Here is a 27,298-nt window from a genome sequence, read left to right as displayed (position 1 = left end):
CATTTATTTCTGATTTGATCTTTATGATTTTTTCCTTCTGCTAACTTTCGGCTTTTTATTGTTGTTGTTCTTCTCTCTCTAATTGCTTTAGGTGTAAGTTTAGGTTGTTTGAGATATTTCTTGTTTCCTGAGGTAGGATCGTATTACTATAAACTTCCCTCTTAAAACTGCTTTTGCTGCATTCCATAGGTTTTGGGTCGTTGTGTTTTCATTGTCATTTGTTTCTAGGTATTTTTTGATTTCCTCTTTTATTTCTTCAGTGATCTCTTGGTTATTTAGTAGCGTATTGTTTAGCCTCCATGTGTTTGTATTTTTTACAGTTTTTTCCTGTAATTGATATTTAGTCTCATAGCATTGTAGTTGGAAAAGATACTTGATACAATTTCAATTTTCTTAAATTTACCAAGGCTTGATTTGTGACTTAAGATATGGTCTATCCTGGAGAATGTTGCATTAGCACTTGAGAAGAAAGTGTATTCTGTTGTTTTTGGATGGAATGTCCTAAAAATATCAATTAAGTTCATCTTGTCTAATGTGTCATTTAAAGCTTGTGTTTCCTTATTTATTTTCATTTTGGATGATCTGTCCATTGGTGAAAGTGGGGTGTTAAAGTCCCCTACTATTATTGTGTTACTGTCGATTTCCCCTTTTACAGCTGTTAGCATTTGCCTTATGTATTGAGGTGCTCCTCTGTTGGGTGCATAAATATTTACAATTGTTATATCTTCTTCTTGGATTGATCCCTTCATCATTATGTAGTCTCCTTCTTTGTCTCTTGTAATAGTCTTTATTTTAAAGTCTATTTTGTCTGATATGAGAATTGCTACTCCAGCTTTCTTTTCATTTCCATTTGCCTGGAATATCTTTTTCTATCCCCTCACTTTCAGTCTGTATGTGTCCCTAGGTCTGAAGTGGGTCTCTTGTAGACAGCATATGTATGGGTCTTGTTTTTGTATCCATTCAGCCAGTCTGTGTCTTTTGGTTGGAGCATTTAATCCATTTACATTTAAGGTAATTATCTATATGTATGTTCCTATTACCATTTTCTTAATTGTTTTGGGTTTGTTATTGTAGGTCTTTTCCTTCTCTTGTGTTTCCTGCCTAGAGAAGTTCCTTTAGCATTTGTTGTAAAGCTGGTTTGGTGGTTCTGAATTCTCTTAATTTTTGCTTATCTGTAAAGTTTTAAATTTCTCCATTGAATCTGAATGAGATCCTTGCTGGGTAGAATAATGTTGGTTGTAGGTTTTTCTCTTTCATCACTTTAAATATGTCCTGCCACTCCCTTCTGGCTTGCAGAGTTTCTGTTGAAAAATCCCCTGATAACGTTATGGGGATTCCCTTGTATGTTATTTGTTGCTTTTCCCTTGCTGCTTTCAATATTTTTCTTTGTATTTAATTTTTGATAGTTTGATTAATATGTGTCTCGGCATGTTTCTCTTTGGGTGTATCCTGTATGGTACGCTCTGTCCTTCCTGGACTTGATTGACTATTTCCTTTCCCATGTTAGGGAAGTTTTGACTATAATCTCTTCAAATATTTTCTCAGACCCTTTCTTTTTCTCTTCTTCTTCTGGGACCCCTAGAATTCGAATGTTGGTGTGTTTAGTGTTGTCCCAGAGGTCTCTGAAACTGTCCTCAATCTTTTCATTCTGTTTTCTTTATTCTTCTCCCTGGCAGTTATTTCCACCATTTTAACTTCCAGCTCACTTATCCGTTCTTTTGTCTCAGTTATTCTGTTATTGATTCCTTCTAGAGTATTCTTAATTTCAGTAATTGTGTTGTTCATCACTGTTTGTTTGCTCTTTAGTTCTTCTAGATCCTTGTTAAATGTTTCCTGTATTTTCTCCATTCTGTTTCTGAGATTTTTGATCATCGTTACTATCATTACACTGAATTGTTTTTTAGGTCGGTGCCTATTTCATCTTCATTTGTTTGGTCTTGTAGGTTTTTACCTTCCTCCTTTGTCTGTAACAAATTATTTTGTCATTTCATTTTATTTTTTCTTTTTTTGATGGGTGGTGCTGTATTTCTGTCTTCCTGGTTGTTTGGCCTGAGACGTCCAGCACTGGAGTTTGCAAGCAGTTTGATAGAGCTGGGTCTTGGTGCTGAGATGAGGACCTCCAGTAGGCCTCACTCTGATTGATATTCCCTGGGGTCTGAGGTTCTCTGTTATTCCAGCGGTTTGGACTCAGAGCTCCCACCACAGGAGCTTGGGCCTGAACTCTGGCCTGGGAACCAAGATCCTGCAAGCTGGTCGCTGGTGGTTCCTCCCATCCCCTTAGGTGTCCGTGGTCCCCCACCGGTGCCTGGTAGGTGCCCTACTTGTGAGGAGACGTGAATTCCACGTCCTCCTATTACACCATCTTGACTCCACCCTCTGTTTGTGGATTTTTTGATGATGGCCATTCTGACTGGTGTGAGGTGATACCTCGTTGTGGTTTTGATTTGCATTTCTCTATTAATTAGCAACAAACATTCCAAAATTTAGTAGCTTAAAATCAAGAATTTCATTATCATTTTGCATGGATCCAAGAGTGGACAGGTTGCAGCTGGGAGGGTCTCACTTGGGGGCACTCATTCTGTTGTGTCAAGTGACTGCTGAAGGTGGACCCATCTGTAGGCTTCTTACTCCCACGTTTGGCTCCTGGGCTGGCATGGTGGAACAGTTGGTGCTGGCTGTTGTCTCTCTATTCATGTAGCCTCTCCACGTGATCAGCTTGGGCTTCCTCACAGGATGGTGGACCCAGAATGGAGATGCAATGCTTCTAATGAAAGAAGTTCCAGAATATTACCTCTGTCATGCAAGCTGCTAAGGCCAGTCCAGATTCAAAGGGAGTGGAGGAACAGACCCCTCCTGTGGATATAGTGTGGCATACGCATACAAGTAAGGAAGAAAATGACGGCAGCTATCTTGGGGTCACACCACTATAGTGTTTCTCACTGCTCACTTTACTTCCCAATATAGAAGGCTTCCAGTACTATACAGTATCATTGCTTGGTTAACACAAACACATCTATCAGAGTTTACTGAATTTTATTAAACAGGTAATTAGGTTATTTAAATTTCTTTTTTAATTCAGAAAGCCTTGGTTGGATTATTACATAGATGTTTTCAAGGATTTTAGTGATATTCTGGGAAACTAGTTGGGATATTTTCATAAGCTGGAAATAAATTACTTTTTCCATTTTGGAAATGGAAGACAGGCCTCCATTATCCAAAATTTTGCCATCCAGCATGTTTTCAGGAATGAATTAGATTCAGACAATGAGGATTACTGTTTTGAAAGGACAGAAATATACTTAAATATACAACAATTATAAAGTATAATGCCAATGTATTCATTTCTTGAAAAAACGTTGCAGAATATCTTAAGAAACCAAGTAGTTGATTAGCATTTATGATACAGTAACACTTTTGTTTACAGGATGTATATATATATATATATATATACACACACACACCTTTGGTTAACTATGGTTATTTCTGGGGGTTGTTTTTCTATTTTGGGAGTGGATATTTTACAGTGATTTTGTATTTTTTAAAGAAATATTATACTTACTAAAAAGTACACGTAATTTATATTTACTGTTTAAAGAACAATGATAAAATCATCCCTGTACCCTACCATTCAGTTTAAAGTAGAGAATTATCTCTGACTTCACCAAGATAGCAGAGTAGGAGATCCCCAGCCCCCATCCTTCCACAAAAATCAATAATTAGATAGCTATCCACAAACAAAAACAGCACTGGGAGAGCTCTGGAATCCACTTGAGAAACTTCAGCAACCCAGTGGAACAAAAAAACCTGAGAATAACCACACAAAAAGAGAAGGAAGAACGTTTCCTTTCACCTCCATCATCCTACCCCCCAAGGCTGCATTCTTGGCACCAAGGAAAACTCCCCAGCTGGAAAGAGTTTGCCTCACAGGGAGAGGAAGAGTGGGGTGAATGACCAGCTTCCCCAGCCTTTTGGAGTGTTACATGAAGGACCCACTTCAGTCACCACCACCAGAGACCAGCAAACCTGAGACATGACCCATAAAGATGGGTGGGAACAAGGAAGAAGAGCACGGGCTCCAGTGTCAGATACACAGTGAAAGAAGCCACTGCTCCCAGTGACCTGTCCTGCAGATGAAAACAGCAGCTTTTACTACTGAAGAAACCAAGGGCCAGCACAGCCACCACCGATGTCACTGGGTTTTTGCCCCCCAGTATTCATGTTTGCTGACACCAGCCACCTGAGTCCCTCCCCACTCCCCTGTCCCTCCCACCCCAGCAAAAGCCCAGGATCCTCTGTGGCTGCATGAGTATGAGACGCCAGCCCAGAGCCCCCCAGCTGACCTGGCTGCTGTGTGTGCTCTCTGGGCTAACCCCTCCAGCTGTGTACCTGCGCACTGCTTATCTGACCTCCACTGCCATGTGTGCACCTGTGACCAGGTCTTACAGCCATGGAAGTGCATGCTGATACCCAAGGCCTCCATAGCTGCTTGTGGTCCTGGATCTGGCCCTGTCTTCTGTCACTGGCCTGCACCACTGGGCTCATCTGCAGCAAGCCACAGCTGCATGCCTCTGGCCCAACCTCCATCACTGGAGAGACTACGCAGCCACAGGAGGGTATGCTGACAGCCAGGGCCCCCACAGCTGCTTGTGGGTCTGGATCTAGCCCTGTCTCCTATCACTGGCCTGTACCACTGTGCTCACCTGCAGCTAGCTGCTCCAGCTATATACCACATGCTACCAGCCTGACTCCTGATGCCAGGCTCCATTGCTGTGCACCAGAGATCAGAGCCAGCAGCCACGGTAGTGCACACTGACAGCCAGCACCCTCACAGCTTCCCGTGCACTGCAGTTGGCCTTAGCCCTTACTGCTTGCCCTGCCTCCCACCAGTGTGTGTGTGTGTTTGCAACTGGCCCCTGCCACTACCCAGCTACTTGCAGCTGGCTTCCTAAATCTGAGTGTGTGCACACCACTGGCTCCAGCCACTATTGCTGCCTGCCTTGGTGCCTAACGTCTGAACTGGGAGTCACCACTGAGAACCCCAAAAGCCCTTGTGGCCTCTGAAGACATCCTTCCCCCTGCAGCATTCACCAAAGACCATGCAGTTGAGAGGGTGCCTACTCTTACCGTTCAACATATTACTGGAATTCCTAGCCAGAGCAATTAGGCAAGGAAAAGAAATAAAAGGCATCCAAATTGGAATGGAAGAAGTAAAATAGGCTGTTTGCTGATGGTATGATCTTGTTCCCAGAAAAAATTTAAAACTCCACCAAAAAATTGTTATACCTTATAAACAAATTTAGTAAAGTTTCAGGATACAAAATCAACATACAAAAAATCAGTTGCATTTCTGTACACTAACAATGACCTACTGGAAAAAGAAATAAAATAATCCCATTTATAATAGCATTAAAAACAGTAAAAAAAAAAAAATTAGAAATAAATTTAACTGTGGAAGTGAATGTTCTATACAAGATATTAATGAAAGAAATTGAAGAAGACACAAATAAATGGAAAGATAGCCCATGTTCAGAGATTGGAAGAGTTAATATTGTTAAAATGTTCATACTACCCAAAGCCATCTATGGATTCAGAGTAATCTCTATAAAAATTCCAATAGTATCTTTCACAGAAATAGAAAAACAATCCTAATTTTCATATGGAACCACAGAAGACCCCAGAATAACCAGAGCAATTCTTGAGAAAGAACAAAGCTGGAGGCATCACACTTCCTGATTTCAAACTATATTACAAAGCTATAGCAATCAGAACAGTATGGTATTGGCATAAGAGCAGACACACAGATCAACGGAACATAATAGAAAAGCCCAGAAATAAACCCACACATATCTGGTCAACTAATATTTGACAAGGAAGCCAAGAATACTCAATGGGGAAAGGATAGTCTCTTCAATAAATGGCTTTAGGAAAACTAAATATCCACATGCAAAAGAATGAATTTGAACCCTTATCTTACATCACCAAAAATTAACTGAAAATGGATTAAAGACTGAAATGTAGGACTTGTGACCGTAAAATTCCTAGAAGAAAACATAGGGGAAAAGCTCCTTTCAGAAGGGTTGTATTACTTTACACTTAAACCAGACATATATGTAAATACTTCATTATTTTTTTCATCTACTTCATATTTTAATTTGTTGCACTTAATTTTGAATGTATACATATATGGGTACATACCAATCGTAGTTGATAGTATATAGAATTCCCAAGGAGTAGCACTTAGGGAAAAAACTCTTTACCCGCATAACATTATGCGTTAAGATAACCCTTAATGGGAACTGATCTAATTTCTACCTATAAAATAAAATTTTGCTGGCATTAGGGAATATTTATTACTCAATGGAAAAGCCACAGTATTTCATCAGTGTACTCAACTTACGTAATGCGCAATTTGTGGAGTTATGTGGAATGAATTTGGAAAAGGATTTATGCTCAAATATTACTTTTTTTTCCCTTTAACTTTATTTATTTACTTTTTATTATCACAGTTTGGCACAGAGAATACATTTATTCAATTCTTTCCTGCTGGAAAGACCATTAATTTTTTGGCTTTCTCTTGTAAAGAGACCTAGGAATGACAGTATGAGGAAGGAATTAGGAATCAAGGAAGGTTATTAAACATGTCCATGGCCTCTGGATTTCCATGCACTCCATAGACAGAGCGATTTACACAGGAATTAGTTTCGATTGCTCAAATCTAATATTACCAGATAAGTCGCTAATACAGTTTTGCCTGGAGAGAATCCCTTATCTTGCTTTTTTCTTTATCTCTTTGATAATGTGAATGTGGCCAGACACATTGTAGCCATAGAAGAAACCATCTCCACCCTCTGTTTGCTTCTCTTCCTCAGCCTTCAATAACCTTAGATTTCCCCATCCTGAAGAACCCCTTGCTCGCCCCTCCTGTCTCTCTCAGAACAGTGCTGTGTAGTGGAGCCTTCACTCTCTCATCTTCCCTCCCTCAACTCTGACTTACTCCAGCCAGCCTGGTCTCTGCATTCAGCATCACTGAACTCCTGCCTTAAAGATCACTGATGACATCCTAATGACCAAATCAAATGGCCATTTTCTTTTCTTTTAGTTTTTAAATAAGAATTGTATATATTTCACGTGTACAACATGATGATTTGATATACATCTACATAATGATTACTGCAGTTTAGCTAATTAACATGTCTTCTCACATAGCTACTTTTTGTGTGTTGGATGAGAGCACCCGAAATCTACTCTTAGCAAATTTCCAGTATGTACTGCAGTATTAGTAACTATAGTCATCATACTGCCTTTTTACGTTTTAAGTATTTCTTTAATACTTAGAACAAAATGGCATATGACCCAAATGTTGCCATTTTGTTTTTGTAACATCTCCCGTGCCAACTTCCCCAAAGGATCATGTGTTTAGAACCTCTTTATGATTCAGTCTCATTGGTGTTTTTGTAATGGAAATCCTTAGGATAGGACCTATGACAAAGTGATCTTTATACCAGCTTATAAGCTCTAACAAGTAGTAGTATAGTAAGCCTTCAAAAATCATACCCTATCAATCATGATGAAAATGTTTCTTTGTCATTTGGGTGACATCAGTGATTGATTTCTAAATGAGGAAATATTTCTAAAATGGTCCCCTAGACCAATTTGTATTTGAGTTGAGTGGTAGCCATAATAATTAATCATTTCTGTCTCCCTCCTTTTCTTTCCTTCCTCTCTCCCTTCTTTCCTCTCACCACACAACTTCCTCTTGTTCAGATTTTCGGTTGTTTCCATATTTTATTTATAAATACAGGAACTGGAGGAGAGATCTTAAGTCATGCTCTGCTCTTAGTTAATAGGAATCATTTTCCTGTATTTTATGGCATAAAAACTGGATGCTTAAAGAAACTCTGCTGTTCAGTGCAAAATGTTCTGTCAGAGCCGGAAAAATAGCATTGATTAGTGATGACTCCAAACCATAAACTTTTACTGTAGCAATTTTGCTACTCCTTTTGAGTTTATAATTTTTAACTCCCCAGATTTTTTTTAGTCTTATCTTAAAAGAAACTTGTAATTTGTTGGTCATAATCCTAAAGAATATAATTTTATGCTGTAAGATAAACACACATATATTTACATGAAAGTAAGCTGTTCTCTCAACTAATGTGCCCAGATAGTCTATGGAGGCGGATATATTTTGGATACACATGCATTTATGAATATACACACACACACACACACCCCTCAGAGAAATTGTCTCCAGTAATTTTGAATAGCCTACCTCATTGCTACTGAAACTTTCAGTGACCCAGAATTTAAGTTTAAATAGTCATTAAAATATATCTGCAGTTCTCTTTCAAAAAAAGACTTGATTTATGTTAGAATCAATTTAGCTTTTAACAAAATATTTAGATGGCATTATTTGGTGGAATTTTAAATTTTTCTATAAGAAGACTTGGAAACATTAATTTAAGGCAGTTTAAAAATATTTATTCCTTCAAAACAGTATAAAAATATAAGTATTAATCTTATATTTATCACCCATACATTTTTTTTTGTTTTGTATTAGAATCAAACTGATTGGAAGCGATTTCCAGAAGTTTAATTCATTCCTTGTTTTCCAACTGAGTTCTAATTAAGCTATTGTCAGAAAAATGGTTACCTAATTTTTGAAAAATGGTAAAGCAGAAAAGCTTTTCATATCTGTTCTCAGTAACTCGGTCTTTAACTTCCCTAATAGATAAAGAAATTATTATGGTTGTATTATAGCTTTGTAGCTATAATTTCATATATTTTTGATTAGCAACATAGTGAAAGGTAGAAAACAGTTCTATTTTAGAAGATAATTTTTCACATATCCTGTGAGCATTGACATCTTTTTTGTTTCTTGGCAAAGCATTCTCTGTAGTCTTTCCTCAAAGTCCTTTTTAAAATAACCATTTTCATGTTGATGCTTTTAGGTCAAGTTTCAGCTCAGGTCCTTGAACCTGCCCTGCTCAGACTGTGAGAGTATGTATTCTATAACATAGTAATAGCTCACTGATATTCTTTTATGTAGTTTTTCTTATCAAATTCCAGGTGATGTCTTTACTGAAATTATAGTAGTTTGGAATGCAAGACTCCTCTTGGATATCTGATTCAGTGATAATTTATTTTAAATAATTTCCATTACATTTAGAATTTTTTCATGTTATATGTAAACTTTTCATTTCTCAGTTTTCTTTAACACCTAAGTCAAATAAAACTGATTAGAACATAGTGATATAAACATGACCATGAGCAATGCTTGGGAAATACTACAGATACTTATTATGTATATGAGTGTGTGTGTGTGTATGGATGTTTAGTACTTTCTTTTGATTTCAATTTATATTATATGTTTAACAGTCTATGTACTTTTTCTGGAGAGTGAAATACCATTTCCAGTTGGGGGGAAGTAAACTCATTTTATTAAACAGTAGGATGTTTGTGGAAAAAATAATTATTAGCTATATTCTGCTCTTTTAATATCTGGTAATCACAAAGATATTAGGATTCAAGAAAACCCAGCAAAGGTTGCAGACTTTTTGAAACCTTAGAGATGTGATGTCTCTAATAATCATTAGGTGTGTTGAACATATTATTTAGAGTACCTTGTAAAATATTTTTCCTCTAATTGAAATCCATTGCTACTACTTGGGTGGTTGACAGAGATTCTACAGTGACCAAAACATTTGTCTGGTCTTTACTTATAGATGGAGACTTTATTTTGGCAAATATTTGTTTATTTTCCTTGTTCTGCAAGAATAACAAAGAAAATATGCCCTTGATCATCTTCGTCTTGTAACAAACCAATGACGGTCCCAGCCTCCATTTTATGAATTTAGTGGTTCAACCCTTTGACTGAATGACCTATTCATAGGGTTTGTGGGAGTTTATGATTAAAGGGAAGAGTGTAACACTGACTCCTTCTTCCTCTCCTCCCTCTAAGGAGATCACATTTATTATACCACAAAGGTGATGAGAGAAAGTATAGCATAATGGATAAGAGTGTAAGCTTTGGGACGAGACTGCGTTCAAATCCAAACTCTACCACTTACTGGCTGTGCCATCTTAGGTCATCTTACCTCTCTGATCTTCTGGTTCTTCTTCTGCAAAGTGGTACCAAAGAGAATATCTATTTCATAGGAGTATTTTTAGTATGAAATGAGTTGACATGTGTAAAACACTTAGTGCCTGGCACACAGCTAACAGCAGCAGCATGATGATGATGATGATTTAATAACATGGAGGAAACTCATAGTTAGCATCTTTCTGAAAGAAGGAAAAAGACTTGTAATATGCTTCCTTCTTTCTGTGATACAACCAATAACATTTTAATACCTCTGGTATTTGCGTCACCTGGTCTAAGGGGTCCTTCTTTTGTTTTTCCAATTTTTGAAGTGCCAGATCTGTATCCTAGTAAGGCAGAAGCTCCAAATTTGATAATAATTTTAATTTTTTTCAACTATAATCTTGTTTTCTTTATTTTCTGTCCAACTCTTTAGAATTTCTGCAAACCAAGTAGATTGTCTTTCAAAACAGAACCTGTTGAGTGAATTGAGAGATTCTTTAGAGTAAAGCAAGTTTGTGGAATATAACCACAGGAGAAATGAATCTGCTGTAACATGAGTGACCTACAACATGAGTGACCTAGCTTGAACAAAAGGATAAGGGACCCTTTCTTCGTGTGTACATTCCTCTCAACACAGGCAGCTTGATCTCTGCTGCTTTCTCGGGGCATCACCACAAAGAGAACCTAGGGAAGGGAGTCCAGGCACAAAGAGGCTTGCTTCATTTCACAGGTCGGAAGCTACCCGTCAGCTCAGTTGGGAAGGAGGAAGACATTTATTTTGAAGGGATGCCTAGCACTCCTTTCTTTATCCTGTTCCAAAGTCCTTTCTCTCTCCTGCCCACACCCTTTTCAGCACAGCTTTATGCTCTCGACTTGAATGTATCTTAACTTTGCACTGAATCATGTCTGAAGCTTAGCAAAAAAATTCTGGATTTTCCCTTCTGAAGGTTTCATTCAGGAGTCAGTGTATGGCTAGGAAACCTATATTTAAAAAAAGAAAAAAACTCCCTGGAGGATTGTACTATCTCTGGCCCATAAACTAGCTTTTGGAACCACAGGTCCAAACTTCTTCCAACTCTCAGCTGAAAAAGAAACATCCTATGTCATCTTCCCTTGAGTTTTACCACGGGCGCACTGTTGATACTGAGTTGCGCTAAATGTGTTGCTTGACCCCAGGAAACTAAGGCTTTGAACGCCTTTAACCCAAGGAATAATTAATATGAGAAGTAGAGGTTGTAGGCCAGGCCCACTGGGGAGCTAATATGGCCCAAGAGCACCCTGATGTGCTGGGGGACTGGGTGGGGATCTTGATGCCTCCAGCCTAGTATTTACTGATTAATTTGTTTGTTCAGCAGCCATTTAAATGATTATGAGATCAAAGAAGTTTTGCTGGGCACAAGGGATCCAAAGAGTATAGTGGAAAGAGTACAGGTTTTAGAATCTGCCAGATGTTGGTTTGAATCACTGACGAGCTATGTGATCCTGAGCTGTTTACTTAACTTCTCTAAACCTATTTCCTCATCGGCAAAGTGAAAATAATGCTTACCTTGCGGGCTGTCTTAAGGATTAGAAATAATACACACGAGGCACCTCATCTGGTGCTAGAATTGATTTAGCATGTACGTGCCAGGTATAGTATCTGAAACTTGACACACATTTTCTTTATCCTTTACAGCAATGCTGAGGTGGGTACCATTGATATTATTAGTTCAGAAATAAGAAAACTAAGCCTTAGAAAAAGTAACTGATCCAAGATCACTAGCTTCTGAGAGGCAGAGCTCTGTTTTGAATCTATGACTGTCTGACCCCCAAACCCATGTACTTAACCATGTATCCTAGATGCCTGCCTAGTCCAGTGTCATGTGACTCTCCCACCCCTCCAGGCTAGACCTGGGAGTGACCTATCCATGGACTGGCCAGGCATCCATGACTCTGTAGTTTAACTGAGGCGGGGAGCAAGGCATGTTGAGTTCTTCTCTTGGGAATATGCAATTAAGGCAAAAGAGATTGAGGCCGTTATAAGAGGGAGGTAAGCTGAAAGGTCATGGGTTTATTCAGGGCCAGGGTTGCCTTCATAAACCATGTGTAAGCTGGAGTTGAGGGCAGAAGCCATGTGGAGCCCAGGAAGAACAAGAGAGTTCGCTTGATGATGGATGACAAAGACCCTATGGTTTTGGTTCCTGACCACATTCAGCGTTCGGATCTAGCCCAGACATCTTTGCTCTAACTCACCATATTAACTGAGATAAGTTTGAGTGAATATCTGTAACTTAATTTTTAGGAAGACTCTAACCAGTACTCTGTGGCACATATTGGCATTACATTGTAGCTATTTGTAATTATTCACAAACTAGTAGCCATGAAATATAAGCACACATAAAATTGCAATAAAAGGTGGTAAATTTTTTAGTGAGGGAGGTTCAAAGTGCTACAGGAGCACAGAGGAGGGGATGCAGTTACGGAGGCTGGAACATGCATCCCCTCATGTCACCCTGTGTTGACTGTCCTCATGTAAGGCCTGCCACTTAGGTGAGCCATAGGCTGGACTGATAACCCACGTTCTGACGTAGCTACCATGTAGAAACCATTACTTACATTCTTATTGCTTGTAAGTATGTCTTCAAGTTCCAAATTGTGTTGAATCCAAATTAAATAAATGCTTGCCGTATGATGATAGTCCTAAATATCATTTCTTGGACTTTTTTTTTCCATTTAGTTAATGGTTATTGATTGAAGCCCAAGATGAAGGGATTAAATCATCTTATTCAAATGGAATTATCTTAAAAGGTACCTTCCGTTATAGTATGAAGTCAGCTTTGGAGCAACTTGAAATTCTTCTCTGGTTATCCCATCACTCCTAATCAAATGAAATCAGTATCATTTTCTCTGCAAAACCTGATTTTTTTTTTCTGACTTAATTTAAGAGTGGCAAATGAGCCTGATTGTTTTCTGCAAATTTTATTTTGAGTAAATTCAGGGTGCATAGCTGCATGACATTCTAGGAGAACGGTTTGAATGCTTAAATTTTTTGATGATGTTCAATTACATGAGAATGTGTACGAAGCACTTACAGTGCATGGTCCATAGCAGGAATGTCCACCAATCCACTTACCCCACCAAGAAATTTTATAGATTGCATCTTGATAAAAGGTAAGGAAAGGAATAAGCAATGAATCAATGCAGTGTATATTTACAGAAAGTCACTAAGTTACAGATAAGTTGTCACGTATGCCGTATTAACAGTTCATAATGGGTTTTCAGTTATGATGAGGCCATGGATTTTTCTCATAGAACTCTGTCAGAGTAATATTAGCCATCTTCTAATACTTTTCTGTCTTTCTTGAAAAATAACTCTATTGCTGTGTTCTTATCCAGGGACTTTTAAAGCTGTAAAATTATATAAGAGAGAAATATTGAGACCTGGTTCCAAGTCCAGCTCTGCTGCTAATTAGCTGTAGGAACTTGGATAGGTCACTCGGGTTTCTCTGTGCCTGGCTTGCTTCATTTCTAAAGCATTTAGCAGAGTTGGACTAGAGCAGAGGGTAGTAATGTCGGGTATACATGCTGTCTCTCCACCCTCCCCAACATGGTCCACTGCCTGAGGCTGGGAAGCCAACGTGATCAGAAGCCTTGCTCAGGAGTCACCACCTAACAATCAGCTTTTGTACTTGATATTAAATCTCTGTGCACTCCCTGCACCAGAAGATAATGACGATCGTTTTTAGATTTACAACTCTATTCTTATAGATAAGAGACCTAAGAGAAAAGGACCTGTTCTTTGCAGGTAGTTTATGTTAACTTTCCCCATAAGAAAATAGGAACCTGGGTTTGTGAATAATGCTTTTTTCCCCTAAATCACTGTTTGAATAGCAGATTTCATCTTTATTTTCTTTTCTCTTAGCCTCCTTTACCTTCAAACATCTTTTTAATAGAAATGTAATTACATTATTCCTCGTGCAGCATTTGGATCTTGCTACCTATTCTTTAGTCCACCACAGAGCTTACCATTGGCTAAAAAGAAAAAAAGAAGACCTTCAGTTGGGGTTAAAAGAAAATATTTAAGAAGTTAGAGCCTAAAAGCTCCCCTGAATATATATTTTTAACCAGCGATACTCTTACAGTAAAAGTGAATTATTGCCCCCTTGTGGTAGAGTTATATATTTTTTTCACACAAATGAAATTTTGGACAGGATGATTTTAGTTTTCACTACTCTGAAACTCTTTGTCATTGACAGTGAACCTAAAGTAGTTATGAAAAGAACTTGAGACATTTTTGAAACCACCTCTTTTTGTTTATTCTCACCTATCTTAAACTCCATGGAATCTTGTCTAAACTGATTTTTTTCTTTCCTGTTTGAGGTACCAGATTTCTAAGAACTTAAGTTAAACAAATCAACTGGAGTGATCAATGTTGTATGGAACAAACCTAGATATAATTCAGGTTACTTTTCTGTAGTCTTTACTGCTTCAAATGGGTCGGTAACGGCTTGGTAATAGAAGTTGTATCTTAGACCCAAAGAACAATAATTTTCTCCAGAGCTATACAATGAGGAAATTTTGAAACACCATGTGCAAGAAATCTTAGTGGTGATACACTTAATTCATAAAGGTTCAGGTCATCCTCAGGATTAGCTTTTCTCTTCCATTTTCATCAATTTGAACAATGAAACAAGATTTTTTAAACCAAATGGGACTTCCTTTCAGAAAAATAGGCAACAGACCTCATGCCTACTAAAATGTCTTTAAGTAGAGAGGTCTCGAAGAGAAAGGAAGCCATTTTGTACTCTTCTTTTTGCAACAAAAAATATGGTAAAATTTTACAGATAAAAGAACAGTAACACACAGTCAGAATCGGCTTATTGAATTACAGCTTACAAATTAGTATAAATCTGCATAGGTAGTAAGTATTCTGAATTCTGAATGATTTTCATGTTTGTATGTTTAGAGAAGCCCATTTTGTCAGTTATTTTTTATTTTGGATGGTTGTCACTCTCCACCAATAGCCTTGTAAGATGAACAAGCTAACTGGTAAGCTATCTCCAGATTGTGTATAGATTTTGAAAGCACATGCTCTTTTTTTTTCATAAAGATGAAATGACTAAGTGACCACTTGGAAGTTTCAAGTTATGACTTGAAATTCAAGATGTCCAGTAAAGTTTCCTTAGTAGGTGGCTTGTTATTTTTCAACACTATGACATTTATTGGTTTGTCTCTAGATTATTTTTTTCTCAAAGAAAATTTGATCACAGTCATCAAACAACTATTGAACAATTTACCAGTCCTTTAAAAAGACAACGATCTCTCTCTGTGAAATGTTTTCAGTAGAGTGTATTTTTGAAAAACCAGATAGATGTTACTTTAAATGCCAATTAAGGAACTCTGTACTGTAAAGGAGCCAAACAGATTCATTTGCTTTACTCATTCTAGCTCACTGTCTCTGGCTCTCCAGCTGATGTAAATAAATAACCATCAATATGTTGTTCTGAACCATTACGAACAGTGGAAAGATTTTTATCTTGGACTCTGTAGAATATAGAAGGGTAGATCCAGTCATGCTCATCGTATTTGCCTACTTGGACACCTTTCTAGATACAAGAAGCTTTTTGAGCCAACATCCATTCTCAATGTCTAAAATATTTAGGTTAGTAGTTCTTAAACTTTCATGTGTTAGATGCAATTGTGATTGATCCCTCCACTAAAGATCCTGCTTACCACCACAGTAGGAATGCTTTTGAATTACAGGCTTTTTCTTATACCCATTTATGACAAGTTTTAGGAACAAGTAATAGTAGTACTCTTGGGAATAAGTTTAACTGTCATGGCCTTAAAATACAAAATACTTCAATTCATAGCTGAAAAGAAACTTTATTATTTCTGTAATCATAAAAAGAAGAGGTCATAAAAAATCATAGTTAGACATTCAGGTAATTTACAATTTTTCCAAAATTATAGTAAACATCTCTATGCAGAAATCTCTGTTCAACTTTAGGTTATTTTCCTAGGATAGATTCCTAAATCTGAGTCAAAAGTTAGGAATATTTTTAATGCTTTTGTATACATTGCCAGATGGCTTTTCAAAAATGCTGTATCAATTTTATATTCTCATAATGCATCCTGATGCCTGTCTTACCATTTTCTCACTAGCTTTTTACATATTTTTACTTTTAAGAATCTTTGCAGTGGCAACTCATCTTAGTTGGAGGTTTTAATTATGAGATTTGATTCTTTAAATATATTTATTAGCTATTCTATTTCCTTTATGAATTGTATTTAGGTCTTTTGTCTATTCTTTGAGCTTTTAAAGTATTTTAGGAATCAGCTGGCATTTTTCCAGAGAATTATCAATCACTCTTAAATAAATAAATCCCTATTGCTACTCATTCTTGGGCAAACTAAAGTTGCTCATACAAGAAAAAGAAATAACCCAATTACTATTTATTGTCTACATCTCAGTCCTTGTGGCTTTAGATGTGGAAGCAACCTTATGTTTTGCCTCCAGCACATCCTCTGAAGTATGACAAGATTCATCGAGTTAGTAGTTACAGACTTCTTGTCCTCAGTTTTAGCTGCTTTGAAGGATGAGTGGAGGTGATTCCCAAGTCTCCATGGTGAATTTCATAAATACAGTGAAGCCCAGGTTTCAAGTCAGCATCACAGACTTACCATTAAAATTTAGTTAAAATTGGTACTCGTTTCAGGTGATTAGCTTTGTCATCATAGTTGTGGCTATAACAATGGTAATTATAGTTAATTACATTTGTATGATGTAGCTTACTTTGCTCAGTTGTGTGTGTGTGTTTATGTGTATGTGTTTGTGTATGTGTATATAGAGAGAAGCTTTTATTTTTCCACAGTCACAGCCACTGAATTTATTCTTCAATTTTCTTTCATTGTATTTACCATTAGGAAGTCTTTCTCAAAGCACTTAGTAATCATAATGCAAACCCTAGACAGCCTTTGTACCTTACTGATATACGTACAAGAACCATTGCTCTGATGATAAAAAGACTCTTACCTAAATCTAGTCAGAGGAAAAATCATTTGAAGACCTTCCTTGAATTGGGGAGCTTATGAAAGAATGAAATTCATGTCCGACTGGCAGTGGAGTCAGTATTTTCACAGCTTCATGTAATTTGTAAGTCTGCCTGATATCTTGGTTCAAAATAATCTGTCCTATTCCTGATTCTAAGAGCAGCAATCTACAGCTGGATGTTACAAGTATTTCCATAAGGGACTGTTCACCTTTTCCTGTAGAAGAGTTGATAGGTTATCCTGTTGGACCATTTCCACATGTGTGCAAGTCAATGTCATTATGTTGGTTAGAGTGTGGCTTTGATAGCATCTTTCTAACTTTGTTCATTTTGATAATAATCTTGTCTCGCTAGTGATAGTTTACATATCTTTTCATCCTGGGAACACAACTTTTTCACACGATGCCTCATGACTTTCTAGTGAAAGATAATTGTAGCATCTTCATCCTATAAATGTAGAAACTGAAAGTCACAACCACAATGTATTACCAAACATCTCAGTTACGAGACTGCCTACCTACCAGGTTTCCTTCCTCTCAGAGAGGACCTTTCTCTATTAAACCACATTGTTTTCCTTAAAAACTGTTATATCTGGGCCAGTCATCTTCTTGCATTCATATAACAGTGCTGTAAAGATTTGCTCTGTAGATCAGATTCTGCCTGATCTTGAAGAGATTCTCCCAATAGTAATTTAAGGCCACTGCATTCTTCAAGTACTCAGGACAATGATATGAAGAATTTTTCACTGGAGTTGGACATAGCTGAAGGCTGACAATCTCATAAAACTCAAACCTTTTCTGCTCATCCTGGGCAGTATATTTGCCAAGTCTTCTCTTGTGAACTGAGAAGTAAGAAAGTTAAGTCCATGAGTTGAATTACTCTTTGGGTGACTGGCATCGTATCTGCCCTTAAACGCTCAGGGTGAATGTAGTTGGTAATGTGGAACAATCTGAAAGTACACAAGTCATTCTCTCAGTCTAATTTCATAGTCACAGATGTAAAGAAGTTAAGTGGAAACAAATTAGCACACTTGTATGTCCAATATAACTTATTTTCAAATATATAGATAAGAATAGGGATATATATTTCTGTTAGCCTTAATCTTACCGATTCCTTATATTTGAAAATCTTAGTAGAGTTCAGAAGAAAATGTGTGCAAGACCCTTTTCATACTCTATGTTAGGTTATGTGTTAATATTTTACCACTTTGAGTTGGCTTAAAGTCCAAACAACCTACTATGGACCACAAAATATTTTCAGTTAATTTAGAACTATCCATGGTCAAGTCTTGGCTAATCGTCTTAAGCCTTTGGTATTTGCAATATATCCTATGTGAGAAGTGGGGCTGACCAAAAACAAAACCAAGCAGTGAACAAATAGCACAGAGATGTCATTTAAAAGAGACATCTGAGGAAAAATTTTAGGGTTGTAATAAGGTCTCCCAAAACATCTCTAGTTGGAACCAGTACCATAAAACTTATCGCCAGTGGGATAATCATATAATCTATAAAATAAGTTTTCAGAAGCATTTCTGAATTTTTTGTCCCAATATGAACTGCTTTATGCAAATATTGAGGAACTTCTATCACACAATGTTCTATCAGCCAGCAAACACAAAAACTACTTGATATTGACAATTACATCAGAATAATATATTGATATTAGGTAAATGACATGACATTAACCTTCTTTGAAAATGAGAGTTTGCAGTCACTTAGCATAGATTTGCTGCTAGTGAAGGAGTACACATCTAACATTCAACTACATAATTTATACAAAGAATTGAAATGGTGACTGGGAAAGGTTTTCTTTAAATAACATATATTCAGTATATTTTTATCTTAACACAACACATTTTAAAATCTAGGAATGTTCGCATTATTTTTTCATTTAATTTTATTTTGTTTCTAAAAGAAACTCCAGCCTTTAAATAAATGAAACACAAACTGAATTTTTACATGGTAGTCACCAATGATTTTTTTTAACTAAGGATTTTTTTGTTGTTTTTTGAGAGAAAATATAGAACTAAGAAAACCTTCCTCATAAAACTTTATAAATGAAACTTTTTTTAAAATATGCTATATTATGTTAAGTATTTCATCTCTCTGTCCTTATTAGGTGTGTCTCATCATTAGAAACAGTGTTACTAAATAGTTGTAACTTTACAGTTTCTTTGACTAATGATGCCTTGGACTGAAGTTTCATTGGGTAGGATTAACTACATTTTAAGTTGGCAAAATGCCATTATAACATTAATGCCAGAATTTAATGAGAACCAGAAGTTAACTTCAAGGACCTTCATAATTTAATATGAGGCATGCTTATATTCTTATTATTTTACTGTAGTGTCCTATTAAAAATAAGTTATTCTTTTTTATCTTTGTTCTTGTGATAAAAAGTTGAACTCAGCAAAGTTTTCCTTATTGAATCTAGGGTCTTACGAGTAAGACTTTTCCATCCTCAAACAAGACAGACCCTTTCCGATCAGAAAGAGCAGAAATGAGAACCACCTCCCTTACTTAAAACTCTCATGGCCTCCTTTAATCTCCTGTGACTCTGGTTTCCTATGGCTCATATCTATCTTCCTAACCTCTGGTCTATTTCTTTTCCATGTCTTATATCAGCCACTTCTCCATTGCCTGGATTGAAAAGCTGACCAGCTATGTCGCTGTAATGAAAGGATCTTGGGGATACTGAGTTTCTCACGTGTGGGAAGGATGGAGAGCATGGATTAGAATGGAATGTTCTACTTGTGGTACTGATGACTGCGGTGTCTAATAGCTATACCTCACAGGAAGAGACAGCTTAAGTTTTGTGGAACTACATGATAAAGTTGGAAGTAGGGACAGCTAGAGGAGGAAGAAGAGCTGATGGGAGGATTCTTTCTAGTCTGTGAGGAAGAACCTTCCTGTCCTGAAGGTGTACAGCACCAAACTTCTAATGCAGACGAACTTTCAAGCTCTTTTCTGTTCTAAAAATCTCATGATTCCTATGTGCTTAGAACCCAAAGGACCTAAAGCAAATGCCTACATTCCTTATTCTTTTTTCTCACAGTCCTACGTATACATACTTGCAAAGAAATGCTGAGACCTTATAAAGACTGGAAACCGTAACCACAAGATGGAAAAAGTAAAATAACAGCAGAGGCAAAGGGAAAACTGCATCCCAAAACTCCTGATGGAGGAAAACCTCAACTATTTAGCTGTGGTCTGTGCTTCCTAGTGGCTAAAGCAAAGAGGGAAATAGGATAACAGGGTGTGATTTTCTGGCAGTAAAACACACACCTATCAGTTCTTCAGAAATAAGCAAGCATTTTTCTTGCTCTCAGTAAGACCAACTTGCCTAGGAGATTTGTATAAGAAGCCATAAGCCACATAAAAATGATGTCCTCATGAATTTTAATAGAAAATAAAGTACTCCACATATGTCATTTCATTTATTGGCCTTTGGAGAACACTGAGGGAATAATGTTAAAAGCTAGACGTTTTCTTCTCCCGTGGGGGCAGGGAGAGGGGCGTTTGAAACTTCTGGTATATTTACTGTAGATAGATGCTTATTTTCTTTTGACCCACTGACATATGGAGCAGTAGAAAGATGTAAAGATGTCTAGTAAAGGGTAGCATTGTTAAAAGGAGGAGGGGATAAATGGAATTTTTGTGGCAGAATGATATTTGCAAGACTGATCAGGCCGCTGGGAGGTTTTTAAATATGCCAGTTCCCTGTAACAGGAAGATCAGTCTCTGTTTGAGACAGCATATCCAATTTAGTAAATTATTATTATTCCGTCAAAATTAATGTGAACAATTTTCTCTTTGAGGCTGCTTTTTCCATAGGTGATGTTTTCCAGATGGGCTTTGTATAAAACTCTTAATGTTTTGTGTTTTCTTTCCTAGAGAAAGAACCTTTTCTGACATGTCTTCATTTCTTTCTCTTCCCCCTGTTGTAGGGAAGAGAGTGCCAAAGGCAAAGGAGAGAAAGAACAAGAAGAAGAAGAAGCTGATAGAAAGAGCCCAGGAGCAACACAGCGTCTTTCTAGCTACAGACAGAGCTAACCAGTAAAATAAAAGACACAGGGTGGTTTTTTTTTTGGGGGGGGGGTGTTTTTGCAAAAGTGCACAAAGCTACTCTCCACTCCCGGACACTGGTGGGTTGGTTGCATTTGCGCTGCTCGGACCAGTACCTGTTCCCAGTAACATGGTGAGAGGAGGAGCCACGAGCGTGGTCTCTGTGTTATTTATGCTTTGATTTGCATCTGGAGACTGTGAAGGCGGGAGCTTGCGACCTGCAGCAGTGGCAGCAGGAGTAAGTGTACAGCATGTGACTCAGCTCCCGGTGCCCCCAGAGAGAGCCGCCCCTGGTCCCACAGAGGGGCAGGAGGTGTGAGGCTGCAGACCCCCCACTGGAGAACTGACTTGTGCATATTTATGGAAAGACAGCGCTTGGCAGGCAAAGTGCTATTTCACTTGTGACCTTTATTTCTCATATTGTGCATTTTCAAGGATCAAGGTATGTGGATATCTGCTTAGTGTTACCACACGTGGTTCTCAGCATCTGTTACCTTCCAACTCTTGTGCACGGAGACTGCTTTTAGCTGGGGTTCCGCTGCAGGAATTCCCGTTCAGTTTCACAGCAGCTTGGTTGTGTACATACTCTGCTGGGGCTACATATAAACCTCTTATTTACTGTATTTATGCTTTCTTCTGTGCAACAAGTCATACCTGATTAATATTATGTCACTTTGTTTCTAGTGGTTCCTAACCATTGTCTGGTAAATGACTGTTCTAGTTTTGCGAATTGATGAATGTTTTTCTGCCCCTTGAAACTTAACTTTTCTTTTCTTTGTGGGCTTATTTCTCATTGTAAGGATAGGATAAGCTAGTTTGTACATAGGGGCAAATGACCCCTGTCAGAGAATTTGAATATCAATAGACCTTCCCTACTCCTCACCACAGCTAAAGCATGAGGTCTCTGGCAGTCAGAAGCCGAAACTCCCTTTGAGTCTAAGATGTGATGACTTTATGAAACACAACTGAAAACATGAGGAATTACATGCAGTCACTTGTAGTACTCATCATGCAGTTTCACAGGTCAACTAGAGAATTTTTCAAACTTTTAATTGCAAACTTCAATATGTATAGTTTTCATTTAAAGCAGTTCCTGACTTGCAATGACAGAGCATCTACCAATATTCTTAGGTCAGTGTAGAAATTACCATCTTATGAGACCATGCACAGAATTGGAGGAGAAACACAATAAATTCCTACAACTGCTGGTCAGATCTTAACAGGTCTCCTCTGAACCAGAATTTATTTCTTATCCAAGACAGAGAGGAACACTGTGGCGACTTCCCAGGTGACTTTCAGAGCAGTTGTTTGTTTCAAAAACATCACTGCCCACTTGGGGGAATCAGTTCTTAGAGGGTTTTGAATTGGCTTCTTCCAAAAGCATCACAATCTTCCTGGATGATCCAGAAGAAAATTTTAGAACAAAAAAGAATGGCTGTAGATTTTTGAGGAAAAAAACAAAGCAAGGTAAAGCCTTTTTCTCACCTTGCATTTGCTAAACTACCTCTTCTGTATTTTTGTTTAACTTTTGAGTCAAAAGCATCTTACCAATAAATATGAATGTCAAATACGTCATTATGAAAATACTATTGCTATGAGATAATAAGCCATATATGAATGTTGTATACAACTTTAGGGTTTGCATTTAATCCTAAAGTGTTCACCTCCTTTCACATCTATTTACACTATATTCCTATTTACTAAGTGGGGAGGGGGCTTCTTTATATAGTGCTTCATCGTTGATAAGTCAATACCTGTTTCTGGGATGTTCTTTTAGTGCATTAAAAAAATTCAAAATTATTCTTGTGGAGATATTCTTTTCTTTCTTTAGAGATATATTTAGGGGGAAAAAAGCAATATTTAACAACTGTACCCCCAAATATTGGTCCTTTAAAAAAAAAAGCAGACAAATTTTTAAAACCTATGTTTGTAACTACATCTAGGACACTAACTAGTTTAGCTATAAATTGCACTGCAGCAGAGTGATTAAGAGTGGGGATTTTAGAGCCACACTACCTGAGGTCTAGTCTGGACTCTGAGGGTCGCCTGGGGCAAATTATTTCATCGCCCCAGATCTGTTTCCTAATCTGTAAAATGGAGGCAACAATGTTACCTACGTTGTAGGGCTATGTCTTTCTTAAAGACTAAGTAAAATATGTGTAGGGTTGTGTCTTAAGGATTCAGTTAGGTAAAATGTGTAAAGTATGGTCAGCACAGCATGGTATAAACCAAGCAATACACAAGTTGTTACCTGTTGCTCTTGTTGCCTCTGTCCTTGGCTATTTATTTCAAAAATAATTCTCCCTACCAACAAAATAGAATATATTTATGAAATCATCACTTCTCTTCAATCTATTTTTTTATGTCTGGATATTACTTGCTCAAACTTTTACTCTCATGGGAATTGATTAAAGCTACCTGATTTCTAAGCCTCTACTTATAAGCAAATACAAACCAACAGAGAGAGAGAGACATACTATAGAGTAATTTACAGCTTCATGGTAATTACACAAAGAAGATCTCGTGGTTTTCCACAAATGGCTATATCATTCCTATACTTCATACAATGTATGTAAGTAGAACATATGAAACTGGTTTTCTTAGTATTTTCAGGTAGCTTAGCATCTGTAAAAGTAAAATATGGGACCACAACTTTCTCAATTAAGAAGCTCGAGTGGTATTTTGATAGGGATTACATTGAATTGTAGATTGCCTACAAACTACAATTGTAGGTAGTACTATCATTTTAATAATTAATTCTTCTAATCTAAGAAAATAGTATATCTTTCCATCTGTGTTATCTTCAATTTCTTTCATCAGTGTCTTATAATTTTCTGAGGATGGGCCTTTTGCCTCCTTAGATAGGTTTATTCCTTTGTATTTTATTCTTTTTGGTGTGATGGTAAATGGGATTTTCCCCTTAATTTCTCTTTCTGATAGTTTGTTTTTACTGTACAGAAATGCAATAGATTTCTGTATATAAATTTTGTATCCTGAAACTTTACTGAATTCATTGATGAGCTCTAGTAGTTTTTTGGTGGCATCTTTAGGATTTTTTATGTATAGTATCATGTCATCTGCAAATAATAACCGTTTTACTTCTTCATTTCCAATCCCTATCAAAATACCAATGGCATTTTTCACAGAACTAGAACAAATTTTAAAATTTTTATGGAAACACAAAAGACCCCAAATAGGCAGAACAATCTTGAGAAAGAAGAACAGAGCTGGAGGAATCACACCCTCTGACTTCAGACTATACTACAAAGCTACAGTAATCAAAAGAGTATGATACTGGCACAAAAACAGACACAAAGATCAATGGAACAGAATAGAGAGCTCAGAAACAAACCCACACACTTATGGTCAATCTACAACAAAGGAGGCAAGAATATACAATGGAGAAAAGACAGCCTCTTCAATAAGTGGTGCTGGGAAAACTGGACAGCTACATGTAAAAGAATGAAATTAGAACATTCTCTAACACCATATACAAAAACTTTTAAAACTGGATTAAGGAACTAAACTTAAGACCAGAAACCATAAAACTCTTAGAGGAAAACATAGGCAGAATGCTCTTTGACATAAATTACAGCAATGTTTTTTTGGATCTGTCTCCTAAAGCAAAGGAAATAAAAGCAAATTAAACAAATGGGACCTAATTAAACTTAAAAGCTTTTGCATAGCAAAGGAAACCACTGACAAAATGAAAAGACGACCTACTGAAGAGGAGAAAATATTTGCAAATTATATGACTGATAAAGGGTTAATATCCAACATATATAAATAACTCATACAACTCAACATCATAAAAACAAACAACCCAATTTTAAAAATGAGCAGAAGACTTGAATAGACATTTTTCCAAAGAGGAAATGCAGATGGCCAACAGGCACATAAAAAGATGATGCTCAAGGTCACTAATCACCAAGGAAATGCAAATCAAAAGCACAATGAGATATCACCTCACACCTGTCAGAATGGCTATCATCAAAAAGAATACAAATAAATGTTGGCAAGGATGTGGAGAAAAGGGAACCCTCGTGCACTGTTTGTGGGAATGTAAATTGGTACAGCCAGTATAGACGTTTCTCAAAAAACTAAAAATAGAGCTACCATATCACCCAGCAATTCCACTCCTGGATATATACCTGAAAAAAACCCCCACTAATTCAAAAAGATACATGCACCCTAATGTTCATTGCAGCATTATTTATAATTACCAAGATATGGAAGCAACTTAAGTGTCCATCAACAGATGAGTGGATAAAGAAGATGTGGTACATATATATCTACAATGCAATATTACTTAGCCATAAAAAAGAATGAAAATTTTGCTATTTGTAGCAACATGGATGGACTTGGAGGGTATTATACTAAGTGAACTAAGTCAGACAAAGATGAATACTGTATGATATAATTTACATGTGGAATCTAAAAAATACAACAACAAACTAGTGAACATAACAAAAAAGAAGCAGACTTACAGATATAGAGAACAAACTAGTGGTTACAGTGGGGAGAGGGAAGAGAGAAGGGGCATAATAGGGGTGGGAGATTAAGAGGTAAAAACTGTTATGTATAAAATAAGCTACCAGGATATATTGTACAACACAGGCAATATTGCCAATATTTTATAATAACTATAAATGGAGTATAACCTTTAAAAGTTGTGAATCACTATATTGTACACCTGTAACTTGTATAATATTGTGCATCAACTATACTTCAATAAAAAACCTTAAGTGGGGGTGGGTGAAGTGGGTGAAGGGGGTCAAAAGAACAAACTTCTAGTTATAAAATAAGTCTTGGGGATGTAATGTACAGCATGGTGACTGTAGTTAATAATACTGTATGGCATAATTGAAAGTTGCTAGAAGAGTAAATCATAAATGTCCCCGTCACAAGAGAAAAAAACGTTTGACAGATTAGCACTTAGAAAAAGCCAATTTTATGAATATGTCTTTGTTCTTTTTCAAGATGCTAATATCAGTCACTGTAAACATGAAATTTTCATGTCTTGCTAGAGACATTTGGAGAAGAGTTAACACTCAGCCTCAAGTGTGTAATTTATATATAAAGGTGATGTGTGATTCTTTCAACATCTTTTTTTGCTTTAGAGGGGAGCTGTGAGTAGGAGAGAATGATACTTCTGTTCATTTTAGAGAAATTTGTGCATGGTGGATACACTTGATAACACCATGTTAGAAAGAGCAGAATTAGTAACCTTGTACATGTTGACCAACCATATTATCGTCCCTCTTCTTTCCAAAGGGATAACCATTCCATTTCTACTCTTGATCCCACCCCCTCTTTTGTGAGATCTTCAGTATCCACTCCTTTGATGGCTTCAGCCCTTCCTCTCCTTCCAACTTAAGGTATTCTTTCTTTCAAGGTCTTTATAATCCAGTATCCTGAAAAAGTAGCTTACATTCATTGATGTCTTCAGCTTCCTCCTATTCTCATTTATCTTAACTCATTTAAGTTAATTGTTCTGACAAACGTAGCAATACACTTCCTTTGCTAAACAGAAAGGAAAATATTTGCCTCAATCCTTTAATGTGTTCTATCTGCTATTTCCACCAAGTTTGACTCCACTGGGACCTTTCCTTGAGGAATTTTGTTTCTCATTTGGCTTCTGTGACATTCCTAACCTGGGTTTCTACTTCTCCAGCTACTCCTTTTCAGTCTTCAAGTTCTTTCTTGACTTAAATAAAAAATATTGATATTTTGGGGTAAGCCCACTGCTTAACACTTTGGGTTTCATCTTTCCATCTCCTCACTCCACCTGGGAAATCTAACCTTATGGCTTCAACTACCAACTGTAGTTTTTGACTTATAAGCCTGTCTCTCTGTCTCCAGGTCTTTGTTAACTATTTCCAAGCCTCTACTAAATATCTTGATCAGGGGGCCCCATACTTAGGCTCAGTGTGTCTAAAACTGTATTTATTACTGTATCAGTCAGGGTCCAGTCAAGGGAAAAACCAGTCTAGGTATTTCAAACAGGAAATTTAACTTAATTGGGAATTGGTTATACAGGGGATGAATGAGATGAGAAGCTAAAATTGGGATGGCAAGACAACCAGGAGATTAGCAACAGCAGAAAGCCACTACCAAGAGGG

General features: G+C 37.1%; 1 protein-coding gene across 3 annotated transcripts in view; it reads left to right on the top strand.

Annotated features, from left to right (window-relative positions):
- The window catches only part of RSPO2 (R-spondin 2), a 166,133-nt gene extending 144,962 nt beyond the window's left edge, over positions 1–21,171 (top strand). For all 3 annotated transcript variants that reach the window (XM_061171843.1, XM_061171842.1, XM_061171841.1), the window contains one exon: positions 21,059–21,171. In XM_061171843.1, coding sequence (XP_061027826.1) covers positions 21,059–21,171 — 113 coding nt within the window. The remainder of the gene's footprint in view (positions 1–21,058) is intronic.
- The last annotated feature ends 6,127 nt before the right edge of the window (positions 21,172–27,298 follow it).

The sequence above is a fragment of the Eubalaena glacialis genome, chromosome 17, assembly GCF_028564815.1.
Source record: "Eubalaena glacialis isolate mEubGla1 chromosome 17, mEubGla1.1.hap2.+ XY, whole genome shotgun sequence".
NCBI lineage: Eukaryota > Metazoa > Chordata > Mammalia > Artiodactyla > Balaenidae > Eubalaena > Eubalaena glacialis.
The sequence above is the reverse complement of the archived record's forward strand: the minus strand, read 5'-3'. Positions and strand labels throughout refer to the sequence as shown.